The sequence below is a fragment of the Sparus aurata genome, chromosome 7, assembly GCF_900880675.1.
Source record: "Sparus aurata chromosome 7, fSpaAur1.1, whole genome shotgun sequence".
Taxonomy (NCBI): domain Eukaryota; kingdom Metazoa; phylum Chordata; class Actinopteri; order Spariformes; family Sparidae; genus Sparus; species Sparus aurata.
Genome location: NC_044193.1, coordinates 8154110 through 8175036, shown reverse-complemented (window position 1 = coordinate 8175036; position 20927 = coordinate 8154110). Strand labels below are relative to the sequence as shown.

Here is a 20927-nt window from a genome sequence, read left to right as displayed (position 1 = left end):
TAATGAATAATCTGAATCTTCAAGGTAACTCCTCACTAGAGTTACCGAGTAAATGTGGAGGAGTGGAAGTAGCAGGAAACAATGGAAACACTCAAGTACCATAAAATTGTAAGTGTTATCTTTTCTCGCTGATTTTTTATTACATTTTGACACCAAGATCTTTTATTTTCACTGAAAATGGAAATCAGTTCCAATCATCAGTTAACAGTCATCTTGATCACTGATAATTAGTGTCAGTATTGGCCCAGAAAAGAAAAGAAAAAAAACGTCAGTCGACCCCCAATAATGTCTTCTTTTTATATATATATATAAATAAGCTGATGCTCCACAATCCACCCTGAAATAAAGAAGCACTCCTGGTTTATGTGACAACCTCATGGAAACATCAACATCTTACAAAATGATACAAAACCTTTCAAGAAAATCACAATCTGGTTCCATTTTGGTGATGAAACACAGTGTTTGCTGTTTTTCCTGCAGATGTTTTAAAGCTCTTCATGGATGCTGCAGGACGCGGGGAGGTGGAGGAGGAGGTGGAGGAGGTGGAGGGGGATTCCTCTCTTGGCATTCACCGCGTGCCTTAATTGTATGGCTAATAAATCAAGGTCCGCCGTGAACACGAGGAGCGGCCCCCTGGTCCCTGGTCGAGGGAAGTTGGAGCTGTTATTCGCGTCTGACTGTGACCATCACGCACTGAGACACACACACACAATGACTCGACAGGCCTGAGCGCCATTAAACGCGATGCATATTTAAAATGTCCTCACAAGAGATCTGCATTTTATAGGCCACGCATAAAACAAGCCTCGAGCACAAACATCACATTTAAATCACACATCAGTCCGCCTCCTCCTCCTCCTCCTCTTCTTCTTCTTCTTCTCCTTGTCCTTGTTATCACCTCCTCTCTAACGCCATCATAATGAGCTCCTCAGCTCCAGCTCCGGTGTGCGCAGCTGCGCGCCTTCATTCCGCAACACAGCAGCTGTTGTTCAGCTCCACAGCTGACAGTCCTCGGTGGAAACATCCCTGCGCATTATGTGATTTAAAGAGGCGGACATGGAGGTGAAAGCAGGCCGAACAATAGCGTCCCCGGTGCTGGCAGCGGCGCAGAGAGGCGGACAGGCCCGGTGATGATGTCCTGTCAGGGCGCGTTGTCAGGAGATGAAGACGCGCTCCGGTCGGATCTCACCTGCAGGATGAAGCTGCACACCAGACTGTTTGTTCTGGTTTCTCTTTGTATTTAACATTTCTCTACATCAAAGCCTCCCTGTCCTGATGAGCGTGCTGCCGGGTCCTCATAGGCTGGAGCGATGACGTCATGACGTGAATCCACTCCTCGCTGTCAAACGCTAAACGCCGCCAGCCCCCATTAAAGCGTCCATCAGACCATCCTAATGTCCTGTATGTGGTCTGACATGTCTCCACCATCCTAATGTCCTATATGTGGTCTGACATGTCTCCACCATCCTAATGTCCTGTATGTGGTCTGACATGTCTCCACCATCCTAATGTCCTGTATGTGGTCTTACATGTTTCCACCATCCTAATGTCCTGTATGTGGTCTGACATGTCTCCATCATCCTAATGTCCTGTATGTGGTCTTACATGTCTCCACCATCCTAATGTCCTGTATGTGGTCTTACATGTCTCCACCATCCTAATGTCCTGTATGTGTTCTCACATGTCTCCACCTGAGGACAGAGGAGCACTGTGGGCTGTGACAGACGCTGACCAGGGTGCTGAAACAGGACAGATAACATGTATATGGAAGACCATTTCTGCCAGAAAACAAAACAAAAAAACGATGTCAAACTTGAGGAAAAAAATATTCCCATAGTAAATCGTGATTATCAGATGATAAATCAGTGAAGTTAAAATAGAAAATCTAAATTAAGATATAAAAGTCAAAATTATGAGATGAAAAATCATTTTTTAGTTAAGAAAGTACAAATATTGAAATAACAAACTAAAAAATGAAATTATAAACTCAAAGGCCAAAAATATGAGATTAAATAAAAATAAAAATCTAAATCTAAACCGCTAAAAAAAGTTAAAATTTTGAGCTAAAAAGCCAAAATAATAAGATTTTATGAAGTTATGAGAACTCAAAATATTGAAATGACAAACTCAAAATTTAGCTTAAAAACTCAAATTATGATCTTAAAGTCGATTTAAGTAAAATTTAAGTAAAAATTATAGCAAAAAACAAAAATTATGAGATTAAAAAATGCCAAATTATACACTAATATGGAAAATTATGAGTTTAAAGGTCAAAATGATATTTTAAAAAGTTCAAATTACAAGGTTAAAAAAATATATATTATGATAATTGATTCAAATTTCTTAGCTAAAAAGTAAAAAATTATGAGGCTAAAGGTCAATGAATGAGATTACAAACTCAAATTTGAGATACAAACCAAAATAATGAGCTAAAAAAAAACTCAATGATATTAAGAGATGAGATTAAAAAAAACGAAAATTATGGATTAATAAATCCGAATTATGTGACGAAAAACCTAAAGATAAAAAAGTCGAAATTATGAACTAAAAGGTCAAAATTATATTTCAAAAACTAAAATATTAAGATAAAAAGCCAAAATTTAGATGAAAAATATATCTTATGAGATTAAAGTAAAAAAAAAAAATGAGAAAAATAATAAAAACTGCAAGTTTAAAAAATCTAAGAGTCGACAAACAGTCGAATTATGAGATAAACGTCAACATTTTGAGACAAAGAGCAAAAACTATGATACAAACAGAAATCTCATGATTCTGACTCATCACTATGGCAAACCATTGAAATGATTTATTTTAAGCAGTTCCAAGTTGTCGGTCTTTGATCTCGTCCTGGTGGAACGTGTTTCACCAGCCTCCCTCTGTAGCCACATTTCATTTATGTTCAATTGGCTGTTGGACTGGTTGTTGCTCTTGTATAGTTGTTTTCGTCTATTCTAACTTTATAAATAATTCCGTTTAAGTTTCTCTATTTTCTGCACTCATTATGTCCTTCAACTGATGTAACTACAACTGGGTGAGTCATTATAGTGTGTTTACAGGTCTTGGGGAGTAAAACTACATAAACATGCGTGCAAACTGCATAAAGTGTTTGGCTTGTGGCTCCAGAGGAAGCTGCATGTAATTTGATAGATTCACATAGAAAACAAACATTTCTTCATCAAAAAGAGTCTTTTTGGATCATAAAGGTTGTTCATTAACAATTTAATATATTTTAATCTTGCATGTACAAAAGTGTCACCATAGCCAAACTGTACAATACCACAACAACTGAAGAGCTTTCTTTAAAAAATGTTCTGCTGAATAAATATCTAAAAATATGTCATTATAAATACACATTCAAAGGACTGTTTTAAAGCAAACTACCTGTCAGAACAAATCTTTGTTCACACTTCGCTCATGAGTAGCACCTCACTAGTTTCAGTGGATTTGAGCATCTTTCCTAAAGTCTCCTTCCAACAGTTCTGATAATAGACCGTTTTAATTTGGCCCTTTTAAAGATTTCGCTATAATTAATCCACCATCTTTGCAACCAGCAACTCACATTGGTCCTGTAATCATCATTAATGTAAACATTTCTGTGAGCACGTCAAACTTTCTCCATAAAATATATCAAACACTCACAAACATTTGCACCGTGTAGTCACATTTAGTAGACCGTGTTTTCTAAAGTGACTCACTTTAAACACAACAAAAACTTGTGCACAATGTTCAATTTCCTTCATTTTCAGGAGAGGAGGTGTGCAGCATTTCCACTTCTTAGGATCACCATAACTGATTTTCCTTCATCCAAACATTAATAATAACAGCCATTCAACACTGCATTATTTCTCTCAATCACCTTAATGTCTTTGTAATTTTTTTTGGATTGTTCACAGCCAGTTTCAGCAAAGAATAAGTCCAAATTAACGTTAATTCGACTGACTGTTGATACAGACCTAATTGTAATGTCCAGTCTCGCAATCAAATACGGACTGGTATTTGAAACACGGGGTCAAGACACATCCATCTTTCTGTATCCGTCCAAGTCGACGCGACGAGCATCTCCGAAGATGAGGAAAACCCCGAGGCCCGTGACGTTTATTAAAACGATGAGTGAGAACACGCTGACCCACGACTGCGTGACCTCAATCAGGTAACCCGACGCGGAGACCACCATCAGTCCTGTGTGAAACACACCAAGGAAAACAGAGTCATGTGAGATCAGAGCAGGAAGTTACAACTGGGAATTTCAGCCCAGATACAAGGATGAAATGTTGGCAGTTAATGTTTCTGCAAACCACTGTTTCGTTGACATTTGTACACGTCATAGCAGCGTACCATACAAAAACACGCCATATGATGTTCACATTACGTAGGCCACACGGCTGACGAAGGTTTTAGACAGTGTTGCAACATTTGTGAGCCTGTTCATGGTGACAAATAACATATATATTAAAGGAAGACGGGACTTCTCAAGCCATTTTTTTCTTTAGCCATGTTTGTAGTGACAAAAACAATATATTTGAACATCTCCAGCATAGTTGTGGTGACCCAAAAAAGATATATATTACAGAAAGTCAGGACATCTCCAGTTGTGTTTGTTGCACAGAAATTTTGTGTTTCTTACAGGAGCTTGGGACAATTTCCTGCCATGTTTGTGGCGACAAAAACAGACATTTTTGACAAGAAGTTGGGACGTATGCTCTCGTGTTTGTGGCTTCAAAATTGGTTAAGATTAGGAAAAAAGTCCTACTTTTAATTAAAATACTAAAGTGTTTTTTGTGCCTACACCTAACCAGAGCATAAGCACAGCGTCGACACATGATACAAATTAAAATTGACTATATAGACATTTGAAATGTCAGCAAAATGAGAAACAAAAAATGTCAGAAATGTCCACTGCCAACATTTATTCTGGTGACTGGGTTGAGAATTTACCGTTAAATTCCAGATTCATTAGTTAACAAGTACAGGTGCTTCCTGTATATTGAAAAAAGTATATAAAATAAAATAAAAACTTAGATACATACCCATAAAAGCACCACACATGTTCATAAAACCTGTTGCAGAAAAGGAAATATTGATTAAATGTCTATTAGCAAAAAGAGTATCACAGTTTTATGACACATAAATACAGATAAAGACTCACCGAAGAGGGCACCAGCACATGATGGGGTCAGATCCTGGACATTCACAGTCACGCCACTGAAACACAACAGACGCCCTTACCTCAACAGTTAAATCAACGACAAAACAAATAACGATTAACTCTAATTTACTTATTTACAACACTATAAAAACAGTGTGTATAAAAAGTAAGTCTGGCAGTAGTTCATCTTTTTATAACTGTCAGCAAATCCACCATTTTTGTTGGAGGTGCAAACAAAGAGGTTGTCGCTGTTGAGATTGTCATCAATCAGCTTATCACTCATAAATATTTAGTTTTGGCCGGTGCTAGTGTAAAACCATGATAAAGCGGTGGACTGTGAGCTGTGTGAACCATCATCAGATGAAAAGTGATGACAGGAGCGACAAATATGCACCTCTTAAATTCCTGAGCCACGAATAAGAGCCTGAGGGAGGAGCACTGTGGGTGAAAGGCTGTTCTAGAAAAAGATCCAGTCAAGCCAGAGCCGCACTGAGTGATCGGTCCATCAGCCACTGGGTCGGTCAACAGTCTCAAATGTCTCTGTTGTCCACTGGTGGAGATTCTTGAGGATCATTTAACTAAATGTCACCAAGGACTTTGTTGGAACAATCCTTCAGTCAACAAACGTTGCTCAAAAACAGAAAATCAACTCCATATTTTCTTTGCATGCTCAGAAAAGGCATCTCTGTGTTTGCACCTCCAACAATATAGCAGACGATTTCATGCAGGATTGTGGACAGACAGTGAAATCAGTGTTGCTAAAATAACTGAACTCTGTTGTTGTAAAAAAAAAACTGTTAACAACACACAAAAGAGCCACACTGCTGCACTGAGCGACATACTCCTTCATTACAACAACTAGAGCACCAAATGTGTATTCATCCGCTGCAGGAAATAGTCCCCAATAAGCCCTCAACATGTGTAGCGGTTGTAAATAACATCGTCTCAAGTTCATTTGGGACCTGAGGGCTTCTGGAGACTCGCCTGACTTTCCGTCAGCATGAAGGTGAGAAGATAATGACTGAATTTTCATCTTTAGGTAAAACGTTTCCTTCAAGCACACAGACAGAATCTTTCCAACAGTAACGTACCCGCTGGTGAAGGTGCACAGACCAATCGCAGCACAGACGAAAAGCAAACTTGAGGGGAATGTGACAGCTCCGGACAGCAGCAGAATAAACACACTCGATGCACCCATGGCAAGGAACTGAGGATGAAAAGACAGACAGGTGGGATATTTAAAGGAACAATCAATCAGAAACTTTCAACTTGAATACATCACTCACACCAGCAGACTGACAAACAACTTTGATTTCTCTATACATTATATTTATTCATTTATCACTTCTGTAGTGGAGCCTCTCAGGTGTACAAGCACAACCCGAGTGACAAGAGATAAAAGAGATAAAAAGTCCTAATCAAGTCAAGCTGTTCAGTTCGACAGTTTATATGTGCAAGCGCGTGAAATACGAAGACGACTCAGAGAACAACAGCCTGGCGTTGAACGCTGATGTAAACTATGTGCCGCTCGACCTGACGAGTGACGGTTTGCAGAGCAGGACAGTTGATCGTGTCTCCATGTTGGAGAGCTGCGTCCCCAGTGAACGGAGTTTAAATACAACCTACAACATAGCAGCCTATTCAGATATATTGGCGTCTGGACCAGAAAATTCAGCCTGATCACTTGCAAATATCAGTGCCGACACTCTTGACTTGAGGGACAAATCGGACTAGTCTGCTGTGTGATTATAGTCTTTGAAAACCACATTTCATTGCAAAAAACTTGCATATATCAGCAATTAAATTAATATCAGGGTTTTATACTCTCTAATATTGCTATCAAGCATCAGTCAGGCTTTACACCGATCAATTAATCTTTACATGAAATCTTTAATACTAGTGGTTCATCATGAGTGGCAGTGTGACAACATCGGGACGGGAATAGAGAATCTGTGAGTGGAGTGAGCGTGTCCCAAAAGACAACAGTGGTTCACAGTTCTTCTACGTGCCCTCCGGAAGCTTTAAGGCTTGTATTCACATGTTTGGAACACACACAAAAATTCAAAACGTGAAAGGCTACACAGCGAGTCAGGACAAACCTTTACGCCACACACAGACACACCTTTCATCACATTAACAAAATTATATACAGACTTTTTTTTCCCCACACTTACCTGCATTAACTTTCTCACATGTGATACACGATATCCTGCAGAGAAAGAAACAGGAGATTTTAATATTTGTATTAATATTTCTGTTTCTATGAGAAAAGAAAAACCTGATAAAACAACAACACAATAATGAAGACTCTTGTTTAATACCTTGGTTTATGAGATGATCTGACAGACATCCTCCACCAATTCCTGATGGGATTGCAGTAAACCATGGAACTATGTTATACACCCATCCCTGCACAAACAGTCGAGTTGGAGAGAAACATGAATCAGTTTTCTTGAAGAATTGAATCAATGTAGTGTACTTGGCCTCAGTCTAGAACCTGGAGTGTCAACGTGGAACAATCAAAACATACAGATCAGGAAGTTTATAGGCTTAATGACAACACATGGTGGAGAGAACAAATACCTTGGCGTGTGGAAACGATTCCTCAAAGTATGTTGGCAGCCATGACAATAAAGTGTAGGAAGTGCTGGAGATGCACATGTGAGCAAACACCATGGCCCTGAGAGAGAAGAGAGGGAGCTGGGATCAGGCTGAGAAGTCAAGCGAGCATGTGTTGGATGAACACTGGAGGACTGAAGAGTGTGAGCTTTACCAGACGGATGGCACCTTCAGAAGCCTCAGACAGCGCATCAGTGACACATGTTGTGAGTCTCTACTCAGCTGCATCGGTTTGGGGGCGACTTCACCTGAAGCACACACGACACGTTATGTAACACTGTTGTATAAAAGTTACTGCATGTTTTAGCAACAGAGCACAAACTAACATGGCTAGCCACCATTAGACCTGAACACAAAGAACAGCGGAGGCTGATGATAACGTCATTAGTTTGCATAAACAAAACACTCCAGATGGAAAGATAAGAGGTCAACAAAGTTTATGAATTCATCCTAAGCGGGGCATGAACGTGTGTTACCTAATGTCATGACAGTCAATCCAACAGTTGAGTTGTTTCACGGCGTGTTTGTCACGTCTGTATAAACAGATTTCAACAGATCTTGGATGGAAGCGGGTCCCATCCCAGAAAAGATTCCCATTAACTTTTGGTTCAAATCCAGATAAATCGTTGACTGGACTGATTTTTCTTTTTCTTTGACACTGCGAGATGAGAGGGAATCTTTCAAGATGTTTGCTAATTTCTCAGGGAATAGTGTATGGATCTTGGTCAAAGAAAATTCAGGCTTGTTTGATTTAAAGGGGACTGTAGAGCCGTTCTAGTTTCCAAATGCATCACTCTGGCTCAGGGGATGCATTCTTTCTCAGGCTGTAGTCCAACTCACGGTCCCACCCACAACTCTGATTGGTTACACATCACAGGTAATAGTCTGTCAACACTGAATAGCCTGGATCTGCAAAGTAACTAGTTACCAAAGTCATCAAATAAATATAGTTACATTCCATCATGTACGCACACCAAGATTTTCATTTTTACTGCCAGTCAGATACAAATATCTATTATCGTGCTCCTTGATTACTGATAATTAGTATCTGTATCTATCCATCCATCCATCGTCTGTAACTGCTTTATCCCTTTTATGGGGTCGCGGGGGTTTTTGCTGGAGCCAATCCCAGCTGTCTCCGGGCGAGGGCAGGGTAAATCCTGGACAAGTGGCCAGCTCATCGCAGGGCCCTGCAGAGGCTGCCATGCAAGGTGCCAACCACTCATCAGGAGCAATTTGGGGTTCAGTATTTTGCTCAAGGATTTAGGGTTAAGGTTAGGATCTGGGATTTGAACCAGCGACATTCCGATCACTAGCCGACCTGCTCTACCCGCTGAGCTACAGCTGCAGTATCTGTACCTGACCTGAAAAAACTAAATTGGTCAAAATATCATGGAATATTTTAGCCCGTATACCCGTAAGTGGTGGAGCGACCGACACTGGCATCCATAAAGCCGTGTTGCCACTGTGCAAGTGTGCTACTCAGGAATGACTGACAAGTGTAGCTGCTGTACCTTTTAAGAAACACCTCCAAACAATGACTGCCCAGAGGCCAGACAAGAAACCAGATGCATAGAACACGCTTTCCCAGCCATACCGGTCCAGCAACAGGGATGCCAGCGCGCCTGCCAACAACATTCTGACAGAGAAACAAAAATCAAAGACAAAAATGTCACCAGAGATAGATGGGTGTGTTAAAGCACAGATGAGCTTGTAAGTTTAACATACCCAAGATTGCCTCCGGCGTTCATGGTGCTCATCAAAAGCCCTCTCTCTCCCTCCACTACACGCTGGGAGCAAAGGCTGGCCAGGGACGGGTAGAAAACACCTGGAGGACATTAGTGGATAAGGAAAATCTGTGAGCTGGTACAGTTCAGTCACCAATTGCGATTCACAGGAGCTTTTATTAAAAAGGTTTCACACTTGGAAGAAATGTGTGTTCACTCAGAAGTTGGATGAAGTGATCGACACAACTCTCATGCCTGCACAGTATGAAATGTAAAGCAATGGGTTAGCTTTGCATAAAGACTGGAAGCAGGGGGAAACAGCTAGCCTGGCCAGGAACAGTGGCTTCCCATCATCCCTGCTCATTGCCTGGAAACTGCTGTCAGTCCAGATCTTATTATCCATCTCTTAGCAAGAAAATGAACTCACTTATCTAACTAAAAGGGAATCTCAGTATGTCTGTCTGTTGATAAAGTTTCTTGACAACCGTTCATCCGATCGCCTTCACACTTGGCTGGTGTACACAGAGGCATGGACCTTCCACTTTTTCAAAAAATTACATTATTTTAATAATAATAATTAGTAATTAATTCTTTTTTGATTCCGTTTGAATTGTGCCATAAATTAAGATTCAAATTCAAATTCAAATTGTCAAATTGTCAAATTGTCAATTTAACATGATACATTTGCAGCCCCACAAAGTGGCAGTTTGTCATGAAACTACTGACAGGTAAGACTGTGAAAATATGTGGTTATACAGTCTACACACCCAGTAGTTGTGCGAGTGACGTCTCATTTAATGTTCACCGAAACCCTGTTGAGCCTGTCCTGTATGTCAGATAACTCGCCAAGCTGACAAACTCTCCTTCCACTGAAGTGCAGTCGGTATTGATGTCGTATGTTGATCGTAATAAGTGTTTTACAGTCTTACACAAAAATAATGACACTTCATTATCATTAAAAACTAGGACTTTTTATCTTTTTAATTGACAAACATCATATGTGTAAATCATGGCACAATCCAAACACGATCAAAAACTGTATTCGTCTCTCCTCATTAACTACTGTACAAATTTATTTCGTGATAAGGTCCCATGGGGCAAACCGGAGGGGGCGCGACTTCGCCTTTCTAAAGCGCAGTGTCATATATAAAGTAGTTCGGATGAGCAATTTTCGAGAAAGCTGAACGCAGAACAGGCACTTGCACTTGCATCTGAAAATGTTGTACTACTCCTTTAACTGCCTATTCCTATGCTGTGACCGGTACGGTGCTCACCCTGCAGTAGTCCCATCAGGAATCGGGCCAAAGTCATGAGAGCGGCGGTGTGAGAGCCCATGTGGCCCAGCAGAGGAGTAGCAGCTGTGATGAGAGACCACGAGGCTGCAGACATGAACAGGACGCGCTCTCCTCCCATTCTAATAAACAACAAACATCACAGAGTTAAAGCCTGAAAAATCCAAACCTGAATAAACACTCAGTCTTCTATAAAGTTCATCAGATCAGCAATGCTGTGTTCAGATCCTTTACTTAAAGGTGCGCGGTGGAGTTTTGAGGAAGAAATTCTAATCAGGAGAAAAATCTTTACGCCGAAACAAACTAAATAAACAAACTCTCTGTTTTCAAGATTATTAAACTGAATAAACAAACTGAACTTAAAGGACGACATAGCTTCATACTGTTTTACTTTGTTTATATGTGGCGGACCCTGCCACCTTTCTTGGTTCAGAAAGTGTTCAGACCGTATTGTCCTCTGAGAACAGCTTGTTCGTTCAGTTATGGAAAAAAATTGTTTGTTTGTATTGTCACCTCACTAATATTTTAAATATTAAAATCCTGAGTTTGAATTTCTTCTTCTAAACTATATGATGGCCTTTTAAACTACCAATAGACAAGTTAAGTTAATACCTTTACATCTCTATATCTCTTTTCCCAATGGATTAATTGGGTATTTAATTTTTCCATTAACTGATTCAGGGTTTATGAATATTCTGCAAAAAGTGAGAAATGTTGTCACAGTTAACCAGAGCCCAAAGTGATGTCTTCGCTACGGCTGTTTTTGTATCAACAACAACAAACATTTTCATGTTTTGTCTGCAAAAATCTTACTTTGTAAAGTAACTAGTAACTAAAGCCGTGAGATAAATGTAGAGAAGCACACTGTTTAATATTTCCCTGAGATGTAGTGAAGTAGAGGTACAGAGTTGTAGTAAATGTACTGAAATACATTTGAACACAGGCTGCTGGCTTGCTTACTTGTCACTGGCATGTCCTCCCAGGATCTGAGTCAAACAGTAACCCCAGAAGAATCCACCCAGTACCAGCCCAGTGTCGATCTTACTCCAGTTCAGAGAGGCTGACATAGACACTGCACAGACCGGCATGACCATCCTGGCACAGAGGAGCAGGCAGGTGCCCATAAACAGTGTCGGGATCCATTTCCGTGCCAGCGGTCTTCAAGCATGAAGGGAAACAGGTTTTACTTGATGATGTCAAACATAATGGATCAAAGCTGTAACCAAAGTTACTGCAACTACAAAGGTAAAGGTCAACAAACCAACACACACAGAGCCGGGCAGTACCACCGCTAGCTGCTCTGTAGCACTAAGCAAAAGGCTATCAACAGTTGCTAACATGGTCACAATTATTTTAGCATGAAGCTGTTTAAGTAGATTTTTTTATATATATAAATATTAGCATATATTAACACTAAACACATGACTGAACTGATTGAGGTCCAGAACTGATTTGAAAAGACATTTACATTACATTTGGCCTTTTCTTTCACCAAAATCTTCACTGCAGCTGCTAAACTAAAATAATAAGCATGCATCCCATCTGACATAGACAAGCTGGACTGTGCATTGAGGATGTAAATAACATCTTTTAATAATCAATTGGGGATTTCAGGGCTTTCTGGAGACTTGGATTATGCCAGAGTGCAAGCAAAATTGCTGTTTTAGGTTTTTTGGGGTTGTTAAATAGTCAAACTTTTAAAGCAAGTCCCGTTCTAAATCAGCTGTTTAGGAGAATGCTGCAACGCTGGTTTGCCTTAAGGCTCCAGAAATGTTTTGTGGACTTTGACACTTGACCAGACATTACATCAACACGAAGGTAAGTATACAATGGATTAATTTTCATTTTTTTGTGAACTTATCCTTTAACAGATTGCACGTTTTTCCTCTGAGGTATCTTTACCAAAGGTCATAATCAAGACCAAGGCTGATCAGCGTACAGTTCAATTTGGTCCACCAGATGTAGTGATTAAAAAAATACAAATTATGATCATGTATGTGCCGTTTAATTTTTGGGAATGCTCTTTATTTATGTGTTACCTTGTTGTCATGGTCTCAGCCTGACAGGAAGCATTACAGTTTGAGCAGGAAGTCGGGAAAGGGAACTTTTTGAATGGAATTAATCCAATGGTTGTTCGAAATATTTCAGTCTGTAGCAAAGCAGTAGGCCAACTGGCAGACTGACCATCCACAGAGCCATGCCACCAGCATAGCAAAAAACAAACAAAGCTCTTCTCTTCCAATGAACTACCAGCCATGCATGTCATTATTTGTCTTTGACTTTGCCGTGTCAGTTTAAATCGAGGTATCTATTCGTCTCATACACACGGTTCACATTTTACTCTTTTAAGAAATAGTTTCAGATATATGCTCTGTGATGATATCAGGGTCCTTGTTATTCCACATTGTTATTCTTAAAAACACCAGTTGTGTTTTAGCTCAGATACAAGAGTACAGCTCGGTAGAATCTTGTTAGAAACAGCAGGACAGCGTGTAAAATAAACCTCAGTGTGGTGTTTTGAGGCTGTCTTAGTCTCACCTGGGCCACAGGTGTGGGTCTTCTGCTTCCTCTTCAGAACAGGCATTAGCCGAGCAAATCTTGGGATCCAATATAGAACCAATGTAGTCATTCCTGCCGTCTCCTGAGGTGTGCTTGTCGGCCATTCAGACAACACTGGTTCCTTTTCTGTCGTCTGTGAAAGTCTCTCCCACGGAGAGAAGTGCTGCTGCTCTACCTCATTTCTACAGGCAGACGAGCCGGAACAGGTCAAACTTGTTGGGACAAAACTTAAATTGAGCACCTGATTTGCAAGGCTGACAGCTGAGGTCTGGGCAGAGTTATTACTGGGTATAACATTTGCCTACGCCTCTATTTAAATGTCAGAGACGTATTTGTTGATTATAAAGCTCTCGGTTGTTAACAACATTTTCAGTTCTTGAAATATTTTACAGTATATCTTAAAATTATCAGTGGAACTTCCCTCAAAATCTGCGCACATGCAGACTCAGAAAATGGAGAAGAAAGAAACAGCTCTTGTATGGTTCACAAAAGTTTTGTTTATTTTAATAACTGCAAATCTGATCTTAAAAATGTTGAATAATAAAAGGGATGTGAGCTCTCTGGGTCTCAGTATTTGTCAAAGCCAATATCTATAAAGACAATACAACCTTAAAAGAAATTAAGGATGGACAACTAGCAGCAAGTTTGTTGTTTTTTTTTTATAAAAGTAAACAAACAAAATAAACAAGCACAAGTGCCTTTCCCCATTGAAACAAAAAGATACACTTACATGCAGATAAAGTTAAAATACTAACGGCTTTGAAAGTGGCAAAATGAACAGCAAGTTCTGTGACCCTTTTCAAGACGCCTTCAAAATTTAAATGCATTTGATCGTTATATGAATGACCAAAAGAAAAGCCAATGAACCAAAGAACCTGTCCATATAGATTTGAAACATTTCACCCCTCAGAGTTGCTGTGATTGACCCCATCGTTCATTTGCATCTATTGATCGGAGCGGCTCTTTCTCTCATCGTCCCACCTTCAATGAGTTTTGGCAGAGCTTTCTTCCTTACATCAACCTTTTGTAACATGAAACCGAAAGCAACCATTAGAAACATGTTGGGGGGAGTGCATGCTCAGTCAGAAACCCATCTCCGACTTCAACATGTCAGTCAGGACGGATATCACTCTCTAACATTAAGTGAAAGGATCAATTTGCAAACCAGTTTATCCCGTAGACGTCGTACTGTAAGGGTACAATCAAATTTCAAGGTGTAGGATGCAAGTGGTTGATTTTTTAGCAAATCTTCAAACATCACACTAAATAAAAACATAAAATATTATATTAATTAAAAGTATATTACATTGATAAACTGTCTTTCCATTAATTGAAAAATATTCACATTTTGTGTAAGAAATTTAAATTCTAAACTTATTTCTGATTTGAAACAATCTAGACTCTTGCAGTGTGTCATCTCGATCTAAACATACCTTCACTAGAAAAAGGGCAGTTGTGTGTCTGCGGTTTCGAAGTTTAAACCATTACAGTTGTTCTCCCCTCCATCCAGAGGAGCTCAGCTTTTGGCTCCACGCATGCCACACTGCTAACATTGCTCATGTATACCATCGTCTCTCTTTCTGGCAAAATAAAGTCTCAGTGGGGAAAATGGTCACAATAAATAATACTACTGGCTTAGGCATTAGAAAGACAAAATATAAAACAGCAATTTGAATTTTGTTGTCTCTGAGATCTATCTAAAAATCCAGGATCAGTATTTAAACTAAATAATTTCTGTCAATTTGCAAATACAGCAATTTACAGTTTGCACAATGAGTTAAGTCTTACCTCTCATGGATGAAACATGAAAAACAATGTAGCATTTGTTTATACATATATGTTACCTGGTTGTCACACAGTCACTGACTGATCATAAATTAAGGGGACGAGGAAGGTGGCTGTTCTCTGCTGTTGTGTTCACTTGGGGTCCTCGATGGTGCCCGTGCTAAGGTCAGTCATTTTGGGATATTTCACCTTCTTCTGGTCCAGCTCGTTCTGTGCCCACAGCAGTAACTTCAGGAGTTTAGCCAGTTTGGGCGTCGATTCCCTGTTTTCATAGTCCAGCACAGCTTGGTTCACCTCACTCCACACCTGTACATCAAAGTTGGTCGAGATTAGAGAATTATTTATTATCTAGTCCACCCATTTATCTCCTGCATTCACTGCTCTCTGAATGGCTTTATGTGGTCTGACACAAAAGGAATGAATTCAGTCAACCCGGTTTCATTCAAAGGTTCTTTCATGCGTATCCTGTTTATGGTCGAACAAACTTTTGTGCATTTGCCTGTTTGCTTAAAATCTGGTATAACAGCTGTCAAATGAGGTGGTTTTTTTGTGTTTATCTAAAAAGCTAAGTGTACTATTAGATCCATTTGCTATTCATGAACTGTTCAGGAAGCGATTATATAATAAACAAGTATTATAAGCGATTTGTGTATAATTTGGTAAACATGGTGACATGTATGCTTCTCAGTAGTTGAGCGTAAAGTTTTTTTCCCTGATCAGAAAGTAAAATGCAACTGAAACAGCAGAGTGCTCTGGTTGTATCCTCCTCTGTGTGATGCCACAATAATACCCCCTGTAAAAAACTTGTTGAACAAGATGCATCTTTTCTGACATACCTCTGTTTGTAATTATAGTAGAATGTAGTTCATCTGGGGACCTGATGTGATTTAGAAATGACTTCCTCGTTTGTGTTTCATATAGTGCATAGCTCCTAACCTTCTTTAACAACATATGAAAAGTCAATGATCTCACAGCATAGCCGTTGACTGCTGTTGAGCATATCAGGAGCTACAGTCAAATTTCTTATGCTTTCAGTTGTTGGACAACAGAAAAACAGAATATGACCCACAATCATAGAGGTGCCAATTTGCACAGGACTAAGACAGACGTCCTCTACAATTATTATTGTATATTGTATTAAAAGATCAAAGATAATATAATACAATATACAATAATAATGGCAAAGCACATTTTTTCAAAACAAAAAATGGTATAATAACCAGCAGGAGACCATTGATGTGTGGAATGATTTTGGTGACACTACAGTGAATAATAGTGAAGTTATTGAATATCTTTTGTAGAATCTCTTTTCGGAGTTGCACTTTGCAGACGGTCCCTCCCCTCGTCTCACAGACGGCTGACCATAGAGACCAGTGTTAATGTCCAGCCTGGAGGAGCTCGTTTTGATGAAAATACAGTTGTAGCTCGTTGACTACCTTACTACTATGGTAGTTAAGAGTCATCATTTGTGTTTAAACAATGTTTCGGCGGTTTGAATCTGTGAATATATTTCCAACTTTACCAAAGTAAATCCTACCACATAAGTCAGTTACGTATCATATCAAAACTGGCTGAGCTCGCTTGCTGTGCTGTAAGTGTTGTTCTTACGTTTTGAGATGCTGCTGCTGTGTGAGAGGCTTTGACGTGAGATCATCGTGATGATGACACTCCACCTGCACGAACCGCGAACTCACTGAAGTTACTGTGAGTAACTACTGTGCACTCAGGTGGCTGTAATTCAGGGCAAGCCCACTACGCTGACCGGGCCAGGGGCACAGAGGCCACTGTGGCCGTACAATGATTTTTTTTCATGGGGCATCAAGGCCAAAGTGCGGGGCCATGGCCGCCATGAAATTCCCACCCTGCTTCTAACACATGTAGAAACTAAAGTAGACAAATTAACTGTAACTATGGTTATAATTTGGCTTCTGAGGAAGAGATGCTTCATTCGTCGCTTAACAGAGCCTTGACATCACATCCAGGAGATTATGTCAGTAAAGTACGATACAGCTTTCACTTATCCTGTGCAAATGCACACACATGGGGCTAATAATAATAACACTTATAATAATCAGTTATTTCTTCATGAACTCTTTGTGACAAAAGGGAACATAAATATAAACACGAGAAGGGCGACAGGACTTGTCTACTCAACTAGATTTTCCCACTGGGTCCATGTAACATTGAGCAGTCTGTGGATCAGAAATAAAAAGAACGGGAGCTCTGATGCTAAAACAGACTTAAAAATATGAATTTGTAATAATAATAATAATAATAATAATAATAATAATAATAATAATAATAATAATAATAATATTACAAGGATTATTAAAGATGTGAAAGCACCCGATAATTGCTGCCCATATTTGTTTGTTTTTCTGCAAATCAAACAATCAGCAGACACAGTGAATTGTAACCAAATATCTGAGTAAGAACTCATAAAAACAAACAAACCTTTTGCCGCTGCATCATGTTGAGCAGGTCTCCAAAGGGTGACTCTTCTGGGTTGTCAAAGGCCAGAAGGGCTAATGTTCTCTCCATCTCTGTCAGACACTCGCGGCTCTCCTCTCCCTGCTCAGCCAGCTGCGTCTGGGCAAACTCCAGCGCTGACTCAGTCTCCCTTAGCCTGATTAACTCAATCAGATGTTGCTGCTGCAAGAGTGGAAATGAAGCACAGGCAGTGAATGATTAAGTTAAAGCTGTATCTAGTGTCACAATATTTACCTATTAAAAAAGAAAAATGTTCATTATGTTCAGTGATGGCTTGGCCTGGGTTCTTACCTACAGGGGATGAACGGCTCTTAAGTTTTCTAAATACACTTCAATACTTTTGCTGTTCCTCAAACTCACTTAAGCGAAGCTATGAAATGCATCATTTGGTACCAACTACTTTCCAGTTGCCAGAGGTACATGTAAAAAGGAGAACTACTGATGTAATCACAAAGCTCTGTGCACATGTACCTGCAGATGAAAATACAAGTATCGATTGGTGTCCAGCAGCTCTGGGTGTAAGCTGTTGATAAGTGCAATAGCTTCCTGTATCTGTCCCTTCAGGATCATCTCTCTAATCTTTATCCTTTCATCCAAAGAGTCCAGGTCCACACTTGGCTCGATCCCAGACTCCATCCGAAACTTCTCTGCAGCCTCTTTGAAACCCTCTTGAAAACAGATAAGAAACAGACACAGACAAAGACGTTAAGGACGTTAATGAATTACTCCTTCTTCTTTTTTTTTTTTACACTTGTACAATCTGTACATTCAGCTCTAAGTAACTGCCTTCCAGTTACATGCCTCACCTGTCACCAGGTAATTCATAATGAGCCGATTCATGTCCGCCCTCTGTATGTGAACATTGTTTAATTTGTCCATCCACTCTTCTTTTGTGATGTCTTCTGGCTTTTCAGCATAACTCATCATTGGGATCCTGGAAAGAGGGAAAGCCATTGGAAAAGCAGCCAAACGTGAGCAAGACTGACACAGCTTGGTCACAGTTTGTACCTACATGAACAGTAACGTTGCCACCGTGCAGAGATAGATATTGAGGACTGAGCACAAACATGGACGACACACACTTATGGCAAAATGACAAATTAACACCAAAACAACAGACCTGATATTTCTGCGCGTAAATAACGTCTGGGAGCTTGCTAGCGCCACTAAAAATTGATTTTTGAAATTCTCCGACGCTTCCAAAACAAACCCATTTCCTCCTGGGCAACAGCCCTGGCTAGTTAGCAGACTGTGTGCGTTTACACAACTTACCGTGCAAACACAAGGTCCGGCGATTATCCTTTCTCTGCAGGCGTGAGAAGACAACAACCAAACAGCAGTGCGCAGTCCAGACAGTGCTTTAAGAAGAATAAAAACTGTAAACTGCGGCTACACAGTCAAGCTTTTCGCGGCTAGCTAACTAACCAAGCTAATGTGATAACCTCGCGATAGGAACGTCAGTCCTGCGAGCTCTGCGATTGGTGGGGGCAGTGACGTCACGGTTGCCGAGGAACAGTTACAGTCGGTGCAGCGAATCGTCCAAATCTGATCTGCTGCGAGTACGTGATGTTTGTCTGTTTATCTACGTTAAATGCTTTATCTCTCTCTTTACAAGTAAAAAAAAAAGAAACATCAGTAACAAAGATGCTTCCATACAATGTCTAAGGGTCATTGAATGTTTCATGGTGTGATTTAATGCCGTGCGGCCCAGTCACGACCTCCACCTGATCTCAGCTGATCTCCTTATTACCCACCCAGGCAAATTGGGCAGCTGCCCCAAGCCTGAGATCCCGAGGGACCCCACATAAAAACCCAGGTTTAGGCTTACTGCATGCCATTTTCTTAGTTTTGGGGGGACATAATTGCCTACTTGTGTTTGTAAGGGAAGAGGCATTACAACAATACAATATATTAATCAGTAATAGTAAATAGTAAGAATAATGCTGATGTTGCACCGAAAAAATAATTTGCTATAATAGTGACTTTAGGGGGTCCTGAGGCCCAAATGTGCTGTTGCACATTTATTCGTATACGGTGGAATAGCAATGCAAGTCCTAGGAAATATATTCGTATTGGATGATTCTGAACTTCATGGTTTATGTCCAGTGCCATCGCAGAAAGTGTGCCCTTTATGCACAGGCAGAGAGGAGGGTTATGGTGGGTGTCTTAAACATAATTGCACTGTAGTTTTCATGCACTGATTTAGAAGAATAGAGGAATTTTAAAAAGTTTTGGACTTAAAATGGTTGTCAATTGAGGACTACCTGGGTTTTATGCCTAATTCAACCTTCTAATCTGCTGACAGGATTGACATTCTATGTGTTCATTAGCCTACATTGTTGTTGTAATTTCATTGAATAGTCTACATTATCTTGGACAGTAAACCACATAACACAAACTACCAAGATGACTAAAGAATTCAAACTAAATTCTAACACAAGACACTCAAAAATAGTGATGTCCCTGAATATTTACATGTAAATATGTAACCATCTAGTTCTAAAACAACACTCAATGTAAAGTTTCCCATTTATTGCAATGTTAAATCTGACTAGATGAATTCAATCCAGATTTGTATACACCCTATGTGTTTATTTAATTGGCTATTACATATAAAGCTAGGTGTATATATATGATGTGTTTTTTTCAGTGTTAATATTCAAGTTTTATACAAAAAAGAAAAGCTGTTTCAAAGCAACTAAAAAATGAGAGACACAGATAAATTGTTATGGTTAAAATCATAGGAGCATTACTTTTAGACTTACTTTTGCTTCAAGCTCAATGTGAGATTGGCTTCTATGGAAATACAAGACACAGACAAAATACGACCCTATGTTTTCCTTCTAGTATCAATAACCGTAGCTTGAATACCTTCCACATCTCAAAATGGCACTAATGTGGGTCATTCTAATGTTGATTTCAATCTTGTGTAGAAGACCTTTGATAATGGAACTCAGTCCGATAGGTCTTTCTCATAATAGAGATTTTGTACCCAGCCATTATACAGTAGATTTAGTAATAAGCAACATTTGTGCTTTTCCTTCTATGATGTGTGTCATGTTTTTAATGTATTCACCTTTTATAGGTCCAAACACATGCCTGAATCAGTCTTTGGATGTGTGCAAAATATCGTATCGCATCGTTTGTCCTCCTTTAAGTCAAAATGTTTTCAGTGACAAAGCTGATGATGAACAATGATGAACACGCTGCATGTTTTTGTCAGTGACATAAAAATTAATTAAGTTGATGTTACACTAACTAAAAGATATTTTTACACAAATTTAAATATTTTGTATTATTATTGAAATA

General features: G+C 39.6%; 2 protein-coding genes across 3 annotated transcripts; both read right to left on the bottom strand.

Annotated features, from left to right (window-relative positions):
* Window positions 1–3211: 3211 nt before the first annotated feature.
* LOC115584789 (solute carrier family 17 member 9-like) lies at window positions 3212–13696 on the bottom strand. The gene is made up of 13 exons (XM_030422520.1): window positions 13323–13696; window positions 11745–11942; window positions 10767–10906; window positions 9494–9593; window positions 9280–9404; window positions 7920–8013; window positions 7730–7826; window positions 7468–7555; window positions 7321–7355; window positions 6238–6353; window positions 5147–5202; window positions 5028–5057; window positions 3212–4179 (listed from the first exon to the last, which is right to left on the bottom strand). Exons 1-13 carry the CDS (start codon window positions 13445–13447, stop codon window positions 4010–4012), a joined length of 1374 nt encoding a protein of 457 aa, XP_030278380.1. The 5' UTR covers window positions 13448–13696; the 3' UTR covers window positions 3212–4009.
* A 124-nt stretch (window positions 13697–13820) lies between these two features.
* LOC115584790 (glucose-induced degradation protein 8-B homolog) lies at window positions 13821–19089 on the bottom strand. 2 transcript variants are annotated; one of them, XM_030422522.1, is made up of 5 exons: window positions 18891–19089; window positions 18425–18552; window positions 18090–18286; window positions 17583–17780; window positions 13821–15434 (listed from the first exon to the last, which is right to left on the bottom strand). In XM_030422522.1, the coding sequence occupies exons 2-5, from the start codon at window positions 18543–18545 to the stop codon at window positions 15261–15263; spliced, it is 690 nt and encodes a 229-aa protein (XP_030278382.1). In that variant the 5' UTR covers window positions 18546–18552; window positions 18891–19089; the 3' UTR covers window positions 13821–15260. The 2 variants fall into 2 exon arrangements, with proteins under 2 accessions (XP_030278382.1, XP_030278383.1); XM_030422523.1 differs by lacking the exon at window positions 18891–19089 and adding an exon at window positions 18739–18864.
* Window positions 19090–20927: the final 1838 nt, after the last annotated feature.

Coding starts and splice junctions, on each gene's coding strand:
- LOC115584789 (XM_030422520.1), bottom strand. CDS start 13,447: ATGGCCGACAAGCACACCTCAGGAGACGGCAGGAATGACTACATTGGT. Junction 8,014..9,279: donor TTGGAGGTGTTTCTTAAAAG/GTACAGCAGCTA, acceptor TGTGTGCTTCAG/GTGAAGTCGCCCCCAAACCG. Junction 6,354..7,320: donor ATGTGAGAAAGTTAATGCAG/GTAAGTGTGGGG, acceptor TTTCATCCTCAG/TTCCTTGCCATGGGTGCATC.
- LOC115584790 (XM_030422522.1), bottom strand. CDS start 18,545: ATGATGAGTTATGCTGAAAAGCCAGAAGACATCACAAAAGAAGAGTGG. Junction 18,287..18,424: donor TATGAATTACCTGGTGACAG/GTGAGGCATGTA, acceptor TCTGTTTTCAAG/AGGGTTTCAAAGAGGCTGCA. Junction 17,781..18,089: donor ACTTGTATTTTCATCTGCAG/GTACATGTGCAC, acceptor CCACTCTTGCAG/CAGCAACATCTGATTGAGTT.